A 14,435-nucleotide genomic window follows, 5' to 3' on the forward strand; every position below is an offset into this window, starting at 1 on the left:
TCATCAAAGATGAAGACAGTGCTCTCTTGGCTTAGTGATTCTCTTTAAAAAAGGGAGGGGGGAGAAGGCATTTGGTGGATATTTACACTAAACAAATTCCAGAACATGTATTTCAAGTGTGAAGGACTGAACTGTGAGCCTATACACCTAACTAAAGAAAAATGGGGAAAATTCAAATACCAATGTTATTCCAAGCTCTGCATGAAAACTTGCTATTATACGGTGCTCCCTCCTGAGAGGAATATGTAAGGACAGAAAAAAAAATTTTGAAAACATTAACTTTCAGAATCAAATATTGATACAACTGAGGGTTTTGGTTTTCTAAGGTAAATGAATGGGGTAAGTCACAAATTTAAGCATTCTTTATTGTGTTACTTTAATATGTGTTTTAAGGACGGGGATAACATGACTGTCAACTAAGAAAGATTTAGAGCAAGAAAATAAAATTAACGAGGGAAAAAATATTTAGGACCCAGATTTTTCAAACCTAGTAGTTTCAACTTAATTGTCGATTAGTGATATATTGAATGCACATTTAAAATTCAAATTGACACAATCAGGCAAACTGATTTATCACAAAGAGCATGAAAGTTTTAAAAAAGAATTAATTATAATGTAATACTAAAGAAATAATGTTTCCAGACTTCTTAAAGGAATAACTCTAGAAGTAGTCTGAATGACAATTATGTACTCTGCTTTAAAATAATTTAATAAGAAGACCTATTCATGATGCTATTTATATACTTTAGGTCTGGCAATATGTGTGCGATAGGAAATTTTTTGTCAAAGAGGCTATTTTACTGCCCTTCTAAAATATTTAAATTGCTGCAATAGATTTTTCTTTAACTTTTTATTTAAATCCAATGTAATTAACATATCATGTACTATTAGTTTCAGGGGTAGAATTTAAAATTTTTTTTTTTATTTATGATAGTCACAGAGAGAGAGAGAGAGAGAGGCAGAGACACAGGCAGAGGGAGAAGCAGGCTCCATGCACCGGGAGCCTGATGTGGGATTCGATTCCGGGTCTCCAGGATCTCGCCCTGGGCCAAAGGCAGGCGCCAAACCGCTGCGCCACCCAGGGATCCCCAGGGGTAGAATTTAATGATTCATCAGCTGCATATAACACCCAGTGCTCATGACGTCACGTGCCCTCCTTACTGCCCATCACCTCATTCCACTATCCCTCCACCCCCCTCCTCTCCAGCAACCCTCAGTTTGTTTACTATAGTTAAGAGTCTCTTACGTTTGCCTCCCTCTCTGTTTTCATCTTATTTTTCCTTCCCTTCCCCTATGTTCACCTGTTTTCTTCAATTCCACATATTAGTGAAATCATATGGTATTTGTCTTTCTCAGCCTGACTTATTTCGCTTAGCATTATATCCTCTAGTTCTATCGACATCATTGCAAATAGCAAAAAGATTTCATTCTTTTGGATGACTGAATAATATTCCATTGAATATATATACACACACACCACATCTTCATCCATTCATCCATCTGTGGACATCTGGGCTCTTTCCATATTCTGGCTATGGTGGAATGCAATAGATTTTTTTTTTTAAGGATGATGTGAAAGAAATATTTGACATAAACATTCCACAGACTCACACACACACACATTTTGTACCTCGAGTTACAAGCTGCTGGTCTATAGCAGCCGCCAGCATGAGCCTGGGGTGGGCAATGAGGAGAGTATGTGGTTACTAAAAAGAGAAATACATCAATTCATCTTTTAAATTGTCACTAATAGTTTGAGAAGACAGGTCTAAGCTGAAAATTTCGGGGAGGACATTCATCAGGGCAACCAGGCAGGCTTCAGTGATGTTTGAAATAGTGGATCCAGCCACACCATTATCTAAATTTCTGAAGGAAAGCAGTATACACATTAATCCCCCTATTTTAAGTTCATAAACAGTATATAAAACAATCATAATATCATATGCAGAGTCATTTTTTCCATGAGAGATCAGTTGATACTCATTTCACAAACTGGCCATGAAATTCATGGCAAAAGTACTCGATTTGACTGTATTTAATAGGTGAAGTTTATCAGGACACTCACTGACAACAAGTGAAAATCAGAATAAGTTTACATGCTTATCCAGTAGATACACTTATATAAGACCCAAGATCTAGTTCAAAGCACATTATGCAAACATACTTAGACCACAAAATTTTCAACATATAAATTAATGTGTGCGATTTAGCTTCCAAGAATCTTGTAATCTGACCTAATGTGGTGGATAGAATTTCAAAGTCAAGGATTTTTGCACTGAGAAAAAACAAACACAGAAATTATGCATGTCCAATGAACTTTTAACCAAAAGGTAGTGGATTCAAGAGAAAGAAGCTTACATAAAAGAATACGAAACTTAAAATAGTTACCTAAATAAAATGGTTCTATCAATTGTAATGCCCTGCTATGTTTTTAAAATATCATAAAATAAGATACAGGATACTCTTTACATTTATAATGAGTAGATTGTAAATAATGCAAATAGTAAAAAAATAATAATAACTTTGGGTGCTTTCTCCTTCGTGCTTTTAACTATTGTTTTAACCCTGATTTATTTATAACAGGAAGACCTGCTCATATGCCCGGTATGCAATATCCAGCCTCTCTAACAGTTTCTTTTGTATTCTAGCTAACGTCCCTCTTCAGTGCAAGGAGTCCAGGCTGGGGTCTAGGCAGCAAAAGCAATGAGATGGAAAAGAGTTACCTCGGGTGAAAGGGCCATGGAAATTTCTGTCAGCACAGAACTAAAATTCAAAATTCCAGTGCTGAATCTTCAGTGTGTGATGAAATGATCTAAACAACAGAGGGGAAAAGAAAATCTGTGAAGGCAAATTGAAAATAATCAATTTGTGAGGAAAGTCGTTGACTTGACAAAAGAGTTTCTTATGCGGAAGCAGATTATGAAAACAGAAGTTCTAAAAATTCATCATTGTTGATATCTATGATGTTTGCTATAAAATGAAATGATTTACAATAAGAGCACCTTCGTGCCTCACTGGGATTTTTACATGTAAACCAGTACAGTTTCTCTTTCTCTCTCTCTCTCGATAACAAAAGTGTAACAAAATCGTGTCACAAAAATGTAAAAATCTCTGATCTTTTTATGAGGATTTCAGAAACGTAGCAGGGGTAGTTTAAAGGCAAAAATAACATCTCTAAGTTACATGTAAATGACATAATAGGTAAATAGTGTCCAAAATTCACATATACTATATCCTGGAAAGGGGATGGAAATATTGCAAACTAAGTAGACAGTAGCGATAGGAAAGAAGAGGGGAGAGAATGAGGTGCTGGCTGGTGCGGACACAGAGCATATCTTCCCAGATGGGTCCAAATGTCGAGGTTAAGGAAGTCTATTCTAAACCATAATTTCTACAAAACTCCGGGTCGTGTCAGGTTAGCCCACATGCTGTCCTCGCCCCACTCCTTTTCCTCAGTAGCTTCTGGTGAAGTAGAGCGAGGCCGCATTTCTCAGTGTGCTCCTGGGGGTGGGACAGGGCCGAAGGGCACAGGGGTGAAGGGCCTCGCTTTCCCCAGGGTCAGAGGAAGGTTATAGTGAAGACCTGGTGCTTTCACTCTCGCCTAGGAGTGCACCTCCTGCAGGGCCACCTGGGTGCTGCGGTCACTGAGCTGCAGACTCAAGTTTCAGTGCAGGTCATGATTGCATCTCAGGGCTGTGAGATCCAGCCCCGCATCCCATTCTGGGTCTGCTTGACGTTCTTTCCCTCTCCTGTGCCCCTGCCCCTCCCCACACTCGCTCGCTCGCCCTCTCTCAAATAAACCTTAGGAGAAGGAGGAGGAGGAGGAGGAGGAGGAGGAGGAGGAGGAGGAGGAGAGGAAGAGTGAAGGAGGAGGAAGAGAAGAGGAAGAGAAAAAGAAGAAGAAGAAGAAGAAGAAGAAGAAGAAGAAGAAGAAAAGAAGAAGAAGAGAAGAGGAAGAAGAAAGAGGAGGAAGAGGGGCAGAGGAAGGAGAAGGAGGAGGAGAAGAGGAAGAGGAAGAAGGAGGAGGAGGAGGGGGACAAGGAGGAGAAGAAGAAAGAGGAGGAGGAGGAGAGGAGGAAGGAAGAGAAGAAGAAAGAAAGAAAGAAGAAGAAGAAGAAGAAGAAGAAGAAGAAGAAGAAGAAGGAGGAGAAGAGGAAGAGTGAAGGAGGAGAAGAGGAAGAGGAAGGAGGAGGAGGAGAGGAGGAAGGAGGAGAAGGAGGAAAAGAAGAAGAAGAAGAAGAAGAAGAAGGAGGAGGAGGAGGAGGAGGAGGGGAAGAGGAGGAGGGGGAGGGGAAGAAGAAGGAGGAGGAGAAGAGGAAGAGAAGAAGGAGAAAAAAGAAGACGAAGAAGAAGAAGAAGGAGGAGGAGGAGGAGGAGGATGCCTGGAACCTACAAGTGTCCATTGAACTTTAATTCCCATGACTCTTACTCTTTTTAGAAACAGACCACCCTAGTCATCCTCACCAGGATTACTGCAACAGGCTACTAGTTGGGAGCTTACTGGGCAAAGAGGTTAGAAATAGAAGTCATCTAATCCAGGAAAAGGGGAGAGAGTGACGGAAGTGCCCCTGAAGAAGGGACACGGGGCAGAGAGTTCAACACATAGTCTGAGTTAGAGCAAGGGACGCTAGAGAATCCACTGTAGTGAATACCTCGGACCCGAGGGATCAGTAAGCATAGTGGGTGGTGGTGAGTAGAGTGCCAGGGGGGCAAGGAAGCGGAGTAGGAGGCCATGGAAGTGAATGACAAAGTGAGCAGGAGCCAGGACAGAGGACCAGGACCCCGAGTGCCAGGCTAAGTCACATGGGTTTGTCCACTGTCACCTCCTAAAATTCACACTCAGTGTCTTACAATCAGTACGGTTTCATTTCGGAATTCCCCAAAGAAGGTGACACAAATACATTGCATCTCTTACATGAGTCCTCTTCAACTGGTGGGAAAATGCTGCTTCGATCCTAATATATTGTGATGATCAGAACTATCTATCTTTGCAAAAACGGTTCGAGGTCATTTCCCAAATTAACAGCGTTCGGTAGAGTACGTGCTTCTGGGCCCAATCATTTTTCGAGCAATAATTAACCAGAAGCATCTTGGAAAGTAAATAGAAATGCAAGTAAATTAATTCAGGTATTAAAAACTACAGGGTCAATAAATTGGGCAGCTTTAAACTTCAATTTAGAGAAAATGGTGCTTACAAATCCATTGTTTCATATATTTTCGCTATATTTGTTATAAATTCCTAGGTTAGAGTAATATCAAGGAGATAAGTATTTCTATTTTATTTTTTAAAAAAGACAAAAGGTCTGAATGCATTTCTCAAGTTAAATCTTCGTGGCAGTTGGAGAGCTTGAAAAGGACCTTGGCCTTTCTGACTTCCAGCTGTGCTCTTTCCCTTTGGGTCGTTCTGTGTTAGTGCGGCCCCCATTCCGAAGCATCACAGGTGTATCCACATACCTGAGGGATCTAACTGCTAAAGAAGTTACACTGTAGCAATTTCCCCTCCTCTGCAAACTTTCTCCAGTGATATATTAACTAAAAGAAATAAAAATAGGAATTTTCATCCTCTATACATAAAAATCAGGTCAATTCTAGATTTACGAATCATAAGATTAACCCCATTTTCACACCATTTGTGCTTTTTTGAAGATATAAATCCATGCGTTTCCACTTGAACTGCATTCCACATCCAGTGAAGAGACCTAGCAATACATCTTATATTTTAGCGGCATATTTATTTAATTGGTTTTAGTTATAGATTCAGTGATATGTAGTCCTCTGTCTAGAGTGTAGGATTCATTTTCAGCTTTTTGAGAAAAATTCTAACAGCTGGCGTTGGAAGTGGAGCTACTGAAAGCTCAATGGCTCCCCTTAGTGGTGTCCTGCAAAAAATTCAGCAAGAAATAAAGACGTGCGCAGACATCCCTAAACATTCAGAGAACTGATATTCACATTTTGAGTAATTCCTAACAAATAAGGTCTCTCTCTGATTCTAGCTAGGGAAGCAACTTTTTCATTTCTAAGCCTATCACATTTTAAAAGGTAACTTAGCGTTTTCTATAGTTTTCATTTTTCTCTTAGAGCTTAAATAAGTAAGACATAATTTAGGAAAAATAATTCAGGACTGTTTCCTTCTCTCTTTGTTCTTCTCTACGTGTTTATTCCTTTTAGTTCATATTTCTATTTGAACACATTTTAAAAAGACAACCTGCCACTAATTTTCATTTCGTATTTAGGTGTCTGTTTCACAGGCACCTGATCAGAAAACTTGCCTTAAAAATTAGTAGCTACAGTATGTCAACAAAATACCATATATATAAATATACTAATTTCCATATTATTAATATATTAATTTTATATCATTTATATATTAATATATTGATTTCAATATTATTAATATTTTATATTAATATATTAATTTCCATGTTGATACATTAATTATATGTTATTTGTGTATTAATTAGTATATTGATGTATTAATTTCCATATATATGGAAATTATTGAGAAACCATGTGATCTGAAATAAATGTTGAGAGTATACATTTAAGGAAATTGGATCTCCTATTGGCCTACGGCTATCATTTCTAATTGTGGCTGCACATTGGAATAAACTTGGAGTGAATTTATTGACTACAGGTTCCTGGTCCCATCGTAACCTACTGAATCATAATCTCTGGAGGTGGGGCCTAGGAATGTGTATTCCTCAAAGCCATATATGCCTGGGAACCTGACCTTCAGAAGGCCCGAGGAGGTGCTTATATAAATGCCTATGTATTTCTGTATTAATAGGAAATAATTTCAGCATCTCAAAAATATCAATCACTTGTCCAATTATGTGATATTGGTTTGCAGTGAAATCTTAAATAGTATGTGGCTGGGCTGGTCTTCATGGAGATTTTAGTTTTTTTTTTTTTTTTTTTTTAAGTTCAGGCTCAGAAATAAATACCTGCCACTGCCTATGCTCCCTCTATGGGTTCTAATTACCTACAAAAGTGTTCCTGAAACTGGAAATAAGGTCACAGGTTGGTGTATCGTACTGGCCTTTTCTGAAGTAGTCACAGAAACACCCAAGCTCTGCCTAGCTCTCGGATTCTGATACTTGCTCTTTTCTGGTTTTCAGTATCACTGAGCATCGGGACAAACTCCCAACATGGCAATTGAGTCCTGCATATCATTCCAGCTTCCCTGAGTAATGTCCTATATTTAGACTGTGATCCAACCAAGGAAGTCTACTTTCTCAGTTCCCCAGATTCACCATGCCCTTGCATGCCTTCGCTGACACGCTGTTCCCTGCCCGACATGCCCTTTTGCCCTCTCAGGCCTGGCAAACGCTCACTCTTTTTTTTAAGGCTCCAAGACATCACCCCATCTGGGGAGCCTTTTTCAGTCTGCACTGCTTGAGGCTAATGCCTTCCTTGCTGTGCTCCCACTAGGAGCTTGTACATGCCTCTCTGCATTTCAGCCTTAGCTTGTAACTATAATTACTGCTCGTGTCTCCATGTCTCATCTGCATCCCCAAGTTGTAGCACACTTTTTGGCTTGGAGTAGAAGCTTAATCCATGTTTGTGTAATGAGTTAAAAACATTAGTTTTCATTTCTCCCGTGATTAATGTGTACCAGGCACCACGCTAAGTGCTTCACAAGCATCTCATGTAATCGTCACATTTAGCAAGTAGTAATGAGTACCCACATTTTAAAATATCAGGGAGCTGATCCTGCAAGATACCAAGGAATTGCCAAGAGTCACCCAGCCGGTTGGTGGCAGACCCAGAATCTGAGCACTGTGCTTTTCCGGCTCTAAAAACAACAATCTTCAACAAACATTGCACCAGAAAGGCTCAGGTCGTACTTGATTCCTCGTGGATGGTCTCTATCCAACATCACCCTCCTACCTAGAACATGGGGGGGGGTGATGAACATTCTTTTAATCCCGAGGACACTCTACAGCCCAATTCTGGTGCATGTGCGCCTGTGGACACGTGCATAACCCACGAATGACGAAACACAAACACGTATGTGAGATTGTGATGTTTGCTTGGTTTGCAAACACCCCAAAAGAAGCGTAAACAACCATTGACCACTGCAATAAAAAGTCATCAGAGTAGAGAGAGAAGTCCCCTTTAATGAAAACCTTACAAAATTTCCCAAATCGCACGTGATTTTTAGTGGACTTCCGCCACTCTCCTGCATTTCTATTTTATTTCTTGGACGATAGGAAAATAGATTATTTATGCAAAAGGGTAGTTAGTGCTTCCAACCACTAACACATGGTGTGTAAAAAATAATAATCCCATTTTTCTATTGTGCAATAGCCCTCTGTTGGGCAACAATAATGTACAATGTGCTAGTTTCCTGTTCCTTTACTAGAGCTCCCCTTACACTCACCGCCCAGACCAAATAGTTATTCCTTGGATAATAAAACTATAATACTGAGTTTCATGCTACTTCCAAAAATGTTTCTGCCTGTCTTAAGAAATAATCATATCAGTTTGCTAATAAGCAGAAATGCACTGTAAGCTGAAGTATATTGTCACGTGTGGCTAAAAAACGTATAAATCAATCTGTGGCCAAGAAAGAAACAATATATTTCTTATGTGTTCAGAATATTATGGTTAAGATCACAGCTGTAAGATGTTGGACCATCATCAAGAGAACAATGTCAAACACTGAACTTTTGGATAATTTCCACAAAAATAACATGTTGTTTGGGGTCAGTAGTTTTTTATGGAACTTTGGAATAATTTTCACTGACAATTTTTTTAGAGTTGAACTTGAACACCTCCAAAAGGCTTCTTGAAATGGAAATATGTAATCTAACCTTTGCGGCCATTTCTTTCTGAAAACCAGGCACATATCATGAAAACCAGCATTTCTCTCTCACCTTGTATGGTTTCATGAAAATTAAATTATGCTGCATATTCGGGAAGGTAAATTTACCCTTCGGTTTTCTCTGTTCAGTTACCGAGTTCAAGTCAACACTTTAAATGTGTTGTAATTAAACCCAGGATGAGAAAAGAAACAAGCAACAACAACAACCAAAAAAAAAAAAAAAAAAGACTCCTTCCACAGAAATTTTATCAATCCAGCAAATTCTTTCAAGTGGAAAGAATAATGGAATTGGTCAACCAGTGTACAAATAGTTCAGCTCCAGCCATCATAGCCAGCTCTGACACTTTTTTGTTCATCTCTACATACCCAAAACAATTCGACTGATACTTGTGTGACAGTGGTACGAAGTCTCATTTTTGTTAGCTGCCTGCCTTTTTTAGAGTCCAGAATGTGGAGGTGCATTATGTTGGGCCCAACAAGACAAGTTTTCATAAAGTAGTTGGAAGGTTTTATAAATATAGTCTCAGACAAAGCTAGTTGTGGCATAAAATCATTAATCCAAGGAGATTTCGTTGGCCCGAGATACATGTGCAGTATTAATAATATTGCTCCCTACGATTCTGTAACCTGAGCTCAAGAAGCAGAAAGCCAAACCACTGAGTTCAATATTTGCAGCCTATTTCAGGACATGAAAATATTTCGGTTCTCGCATACAAATAAATTCTCCAAAATGCTTTGTCCAAAATGATTTTTTGCAGACAGATACTAATTTCAAACTTTACATGGCTCAGCCTGTAGGGAGGGATGCACATTATCAGAATTGGTCCCACATCAAGGAGTAGTCGGTTCCTAGTTTTCATTTCTAAAGATATTGATTCAATCCAGTAATTCCTCATTGGGAATATATATATATATCGGTGGATGTTACAAAAACCAGGCCCTCAGAAGTTATTTTGCACTGTTGACTATATAGTTATAATGTTTACATGAGAATAAAATGCCTAGGTGATTTGCTGTCTATAAATAAATGAAAACAAGAAGCAAAACAAAAAAAAATAAAAAAGTAAATGAAAATAATCCATCCAATTTGGTGCAAGTCTCATGCACTCTGCTCAAATTACTCTCTTCCCCTAAAACTCTTAGCACTTTCCTGATGCCAACAGAATGAATCTCAGTTCTTCACCCCGGCTCCAGTCTACTTTGTGGTGTGCCTTCCCACATCAGATCCTTTAAAGTCGTGTGGATTCCACTTTTTAAAATAACCCCGTACTGTGAACCTGACGTGAATCCATGCCTCAAACCCAGTTCAAGATCAGGGTTGTCCATGGAACCCAGTATATATCCGATAAATACTCACTTACTTGAGTGACAGAGATGCAATGTTCCTGCCCTCACAGCTGACGGCGTAGGGTTATTGATAAGTTATAGTTACCACCGCTCCGGCATGTGATTGCAGAGGAAATCAATTTCACCATATAAACATTTGTGTTGAAATAAAGTACAGTTAGGGACGCCTGGGTGGCTCAGTGGTTGAGCCTTTGCCTTCAGCTCAGGGTGTGATCCAGTCCCGCATCAGGCTCCCCACAGGGAGCCTGCTTCTCCCTCTGCCTGAGTCTCTGCCTCTGGTGTGTTTGTGTGTCTCAGGAATAAATAAAATCTATTTTTTTAATTTTTTTTAAATTTAAAAAAAGAAATAAAGTACAGTTATCCTGGTATTCACATATTTGTTATGTAAATCAACTGCCTTTTTGTAGATGGCATGCGGTTATATCAGCAGATTGCAAATCTGTAACTGCTCCTTGGAAATTTTTGAATACGAAGTCACTCCTTAAACAGGAGCCAGATAACATAATATACAGGTCAAAAATCCCTTACATGGCAAGAAATCTTATCAAAACTTTATGTAAAATACTCATAGGCTAACTATTATGTAAAATAATCACCAAACGTAAGTATAGAACTCTCTACTGTTCAAAACTACTGTATTATTAATTGCTTCATTATATTTTGTGCTCCACGTTCACATTTCTGGAAATGTAATACAGATTTAACGAAAAGTAGCTGAGTGAACCATTTAAATAGTAGGTACTTGGTACCTATGGGTATGATAGGCAACCTAAGAGAAATTTAATTCAGTTTTTTTTCTTTTTCTTTTTCTTTTTTTTTTTTTTTTACGACTTAGAATAACCAAATAGAACATGATTGAATGTATTTTCAAAAGGTGTCTTCTTTCATTTCAGGAAAAAAAGGAAGGGAGAGGAAAAGGAAAAAACCCAATAAGGAAGAGAGTAAGGACGCAGTACCTGACAACAAAGGTCTGGAACCCAGCAGAGAAACCCCGGAACCACGAGAAAACAAAGACAAACAGCAGCAGAAGAAGCGAAAGGTCCAAGATAAACAACAGAAATCGGTATCAGTCAGCACTGGACACTAGAGGGTCCCATGAGAGCGTTGTAAACTCAGATGCTGCTATCTCAGCCAGATGCCCAGGACAGGTGCTCTAGCCGTTAGGACCACAAATGGACAACGTGTCAGTTACTGCTCAGTCTAAACAACATTCCAAATAGTCGCTATACTCTTCATACAAGCATAGTTCACAACAAAGAGCCAAAAGTTCAAAGAAGGGATGTTTTCAAATGGTTCTCTTACGTGCTTCTGTGCATTTCTAAGAGACGAGAAGTTTTGTACATAATGACCGATAGGCTGTAAGATGTACAGCGTCACGATGACATCTGGAGAAGCAACATCTTTTCCCTATAAAAATAAGTTTCCAAGTTACTGCTTTAAGAAGCGAAAGATAGTTGTGCAAATGCAGAGACGCAGTATCCCTTCAGCGCAAATAAGAGATCAGGGAAGAGGAACACCTTTCAAAGAACAGTGTCGTTGTGTCCAGGAGGTCTAGAGAGTGCTCAGATATTAGGGCCTGGCCTTGGGAATCCTAGGAGTGATCACCGCAGGAACACCTGCTTTCAGATTGGTTCTATCGCCCTCATCCTGTCCTTCCGCAGGAAACGTGAGGGCGTACACCAGAGCTAAGCATCCTGTCCGGGAGCGGAGAAGGGCACAGTGTGGAAGACACCGTAGCGCTGGAGATGACTTCTGGGCCTCACAGAGCTGTGAAGGGTTGGGATTACCTGGAACAGGTCTCCAGTCGATGTCAGCACTGTGCCGTTCAGCCTCTGCTACCCTCTGGGTTCTAGAAGTCTGTAAACATGTACCTATAACTTCCAAAAGCAAAAATCATACTTACTAGAAGAAAATTCTGATCTCATAGAAAACGAGAACTAGAGCAAAGGAGACTAGAACATGTTTGCAAGGTCGTGTGTTTTCGGAGGGAAAGACGATTTTAATTACCTGCTTCATGGTCCACCTGGAACTAAAAGGGATACTACTTTCTAACAAGGTGTATCTAGTAGGGGGGAAAGCCACCACAATAAATATATTTGTTGATAGTTTTTAAAGCTTTGTTCCTTTTGTTTCATTGTTTGTTCTTTTGGCAAATTGTCACTCTTACAGACTCGTGAACTAGGAAACAGGATTCTGTAGCCTGTGTAATCTGAACATATTACCCTTTCTCAGTGTTTGCTTTTTGGAATCCACCTTTATGGAAGTAGGTAGAGATTTACGTAGAGGACATTAGGAGATATTTATTCAACTTTTCTCTTAATCAACAAAACTCTAATTATAGATGCATAGGCCTCCCGAAATGATTTCACTGCCCGCACCCCCCCCCGCCAACCCCCCCACCTCCTTCTTTGCTTAGAAATGAGCCTCTTTCCTCGTATGTCAGTTCCTCTGCATCTTGAACATTTGGCCTTTTCTTCTCCATATTTTCTCAGTCTGTGGATCTCTTTTGGGGATTGAAGTCGTCCTAGCTGAAGGCCTCGCCAGTGTTTCACAGAGGACACAGCCAGCCCGGGGCAGGATGAGGCATCTCTGAGCAAGCGGCACAACATCTCGTGGCCCACTTTGGCCTTCCTGTTGTAATGGAAGGACGCACAGCTGCTCTGCCCACTACACTTCCTAGCCCCCTAACGATCGATGATTCCTGAAGAATTGGCAACTCAGTCTGGCTTCTGGCTGCCTATCTCTGGTCACTCTTTTTCCACCAACTGTACTGTTCACGTGAACTGCTTGGCTTAATTCGTTTTCCACGTCTCTTATTGTCTTCCAAGATATAAAATTTTTGAATGATGCATTTCTGTTTCTTACTTTGGTGTTTTCTTTCCTAGTCTGCATGAGATGAGTGTTTCAACTAACTAGATCTAGTCCCAATGTACAAAAATGATTCTATTTTCAACCACAACTTATATTGCCAAGGAGAAATAAACCTTTTTCTACAAAACTATATTAAGTGGAAGTAGATTCCCATGTTCTAGAACTTTTGGATGGTTTCAGACTTCATCTTTGTCCTCAGTCTTATCTACACAAGCATAAGTGGCCAAATTATTCATCTCTTTCTATGTCAATCATTGTCTCCATTCTTTCAAAAAGCAATTACCAGGAAGGTCTGTGCCTGTTAACGCAGTGCTGGAAAAAGAGTCAAGTTAACCAGGACCTAAAGGTCATGGCAATGACTATCAGTCTTCCTGTGTGTTTTGACTCAAGACTTTTACCCTGAGGTCCTCCAGAAAACAGCAGATAATCTAAACCCTTGATGTAGCACTTAAATAAAGGTAGAATTATTACAAAGGGGAAAAAATGAAAATTAGCATTAATATTTCTAGTTTGGGTGAAATATAAATGAAGACAAAGATAACATCAATTTTAAATGTACCTGTAATAGATCTTGAGGCACATGGAAACAGTATGATCTTCAGACTGGCAGCCTACTCAACCCCGAGCAGAAACTCACGATCAACTTCTGTACATTTCCCCCACCAGTCACCGAAGGCATTAACTTTCTGCTCTGATTATGTTCCTGGGATCTGGTGACCTGTTGGTGGTAATGGATGGCTGCTAAATTCTTGGTTCAAAGAGAATCGCAAGAGTGCAGCGACTGTCAATCTGTCTGTGTCTGATCCACACTCCTGGCCTCCAAAGTCCACTCTATGACTGAGGGGATGTCCATCTTCCACCGTCAAAGTGAGGTTTCAGCCCCAAATGTTAACTGCTGGCAAATCACCTGAGTGCTCTGGGCTCCCATTTTCCTAAGTGCAGTGTGAGACAGGTGGGCTGGAGGTGATCACTGGCGGGGAGCATGTGATCCCTCTCTTAGTTCGGGGTGATGCCCTCATGAGTCCTCACCAGTGGCAGTGTCCTCCGGGTTCCTCAACTCTGGTCTTTCCCCAAAGTGAAAATGTATAGGCTCGTAAAGGGTACAGATTGCACTCTGATGTCATTGAATTACAAACTGTTCACGTGAGAGGTTATTAAACTATTGAAACGAGTAACACTGAGAAGGAAAACAAGGAATATGTCAATACAACTAATGCAAGGAAGGTTTCAAGATATCCTCACAAAGGGAGAGCCCAAAGAAAGTGAGAGGTTCCCTATATAGAGCTGAAGTCAGGCAGTCTGTGTCAACATCTCAGTCTGCTATTTAACTGTCATGCCCTGTGTGACCTTGAGCCAGTTACATGGTCTTCATTCTGCATCTGCAAAAATG

The 14,435-nt window shown here is 40.0% G+C and overlaps 1 protein-coding gene across 2 annotated transcripts in view; it reads left to right on the plus strand.

The window, feature by feature from the left end:
* The window catches only part of RSPO3 (R-spondin 3), an 84,233-nt gene extending 71,142 nt beyond the window's left edge, over positions 1-13,091 (plus strand). Inside the window, exons 5-6 of one of the 2 annotated variants that reach the window (XM_055310575.1) lie at positions 11,068-11,237; positions 12,667-13,091. In XM_055310575.1, coding sequence (XP_055166550.1) covers positions 11,068-11,237; positions 12,667-12,702 — 206 coding nt within the window. In that variant the 3' untranslated portion in view covers positions 12,703-13,091. Of the gene's footprint in view, positions 1-11,067; positions 12,283-12,666 lie in introns of those variants that run through there. The other variant, XM_055310576.1, reaches the window with a different exon arrangement.
* Positions 13,092-14,435: the final 1,344 nt, after the last annotated feature.

The sequence above is a fragment of the Nyctereutes procyonoides genome, unplaced genomic scaffold (assembly GCF_905146905.1).
Source record: "Nyctereutes procyonoides isolate TBG_1078 unplaced genomic scaffold, NYPRO_anot_genome, whole genome shotgun sequence".
NCBI classification, from domain to species: domain Eukaryota; kingdom Metazoa; phylum Chordata; class Mammalia; order Carnivora; family Canidae; genus Nyctereutes; species Nyctereutes procyonoides.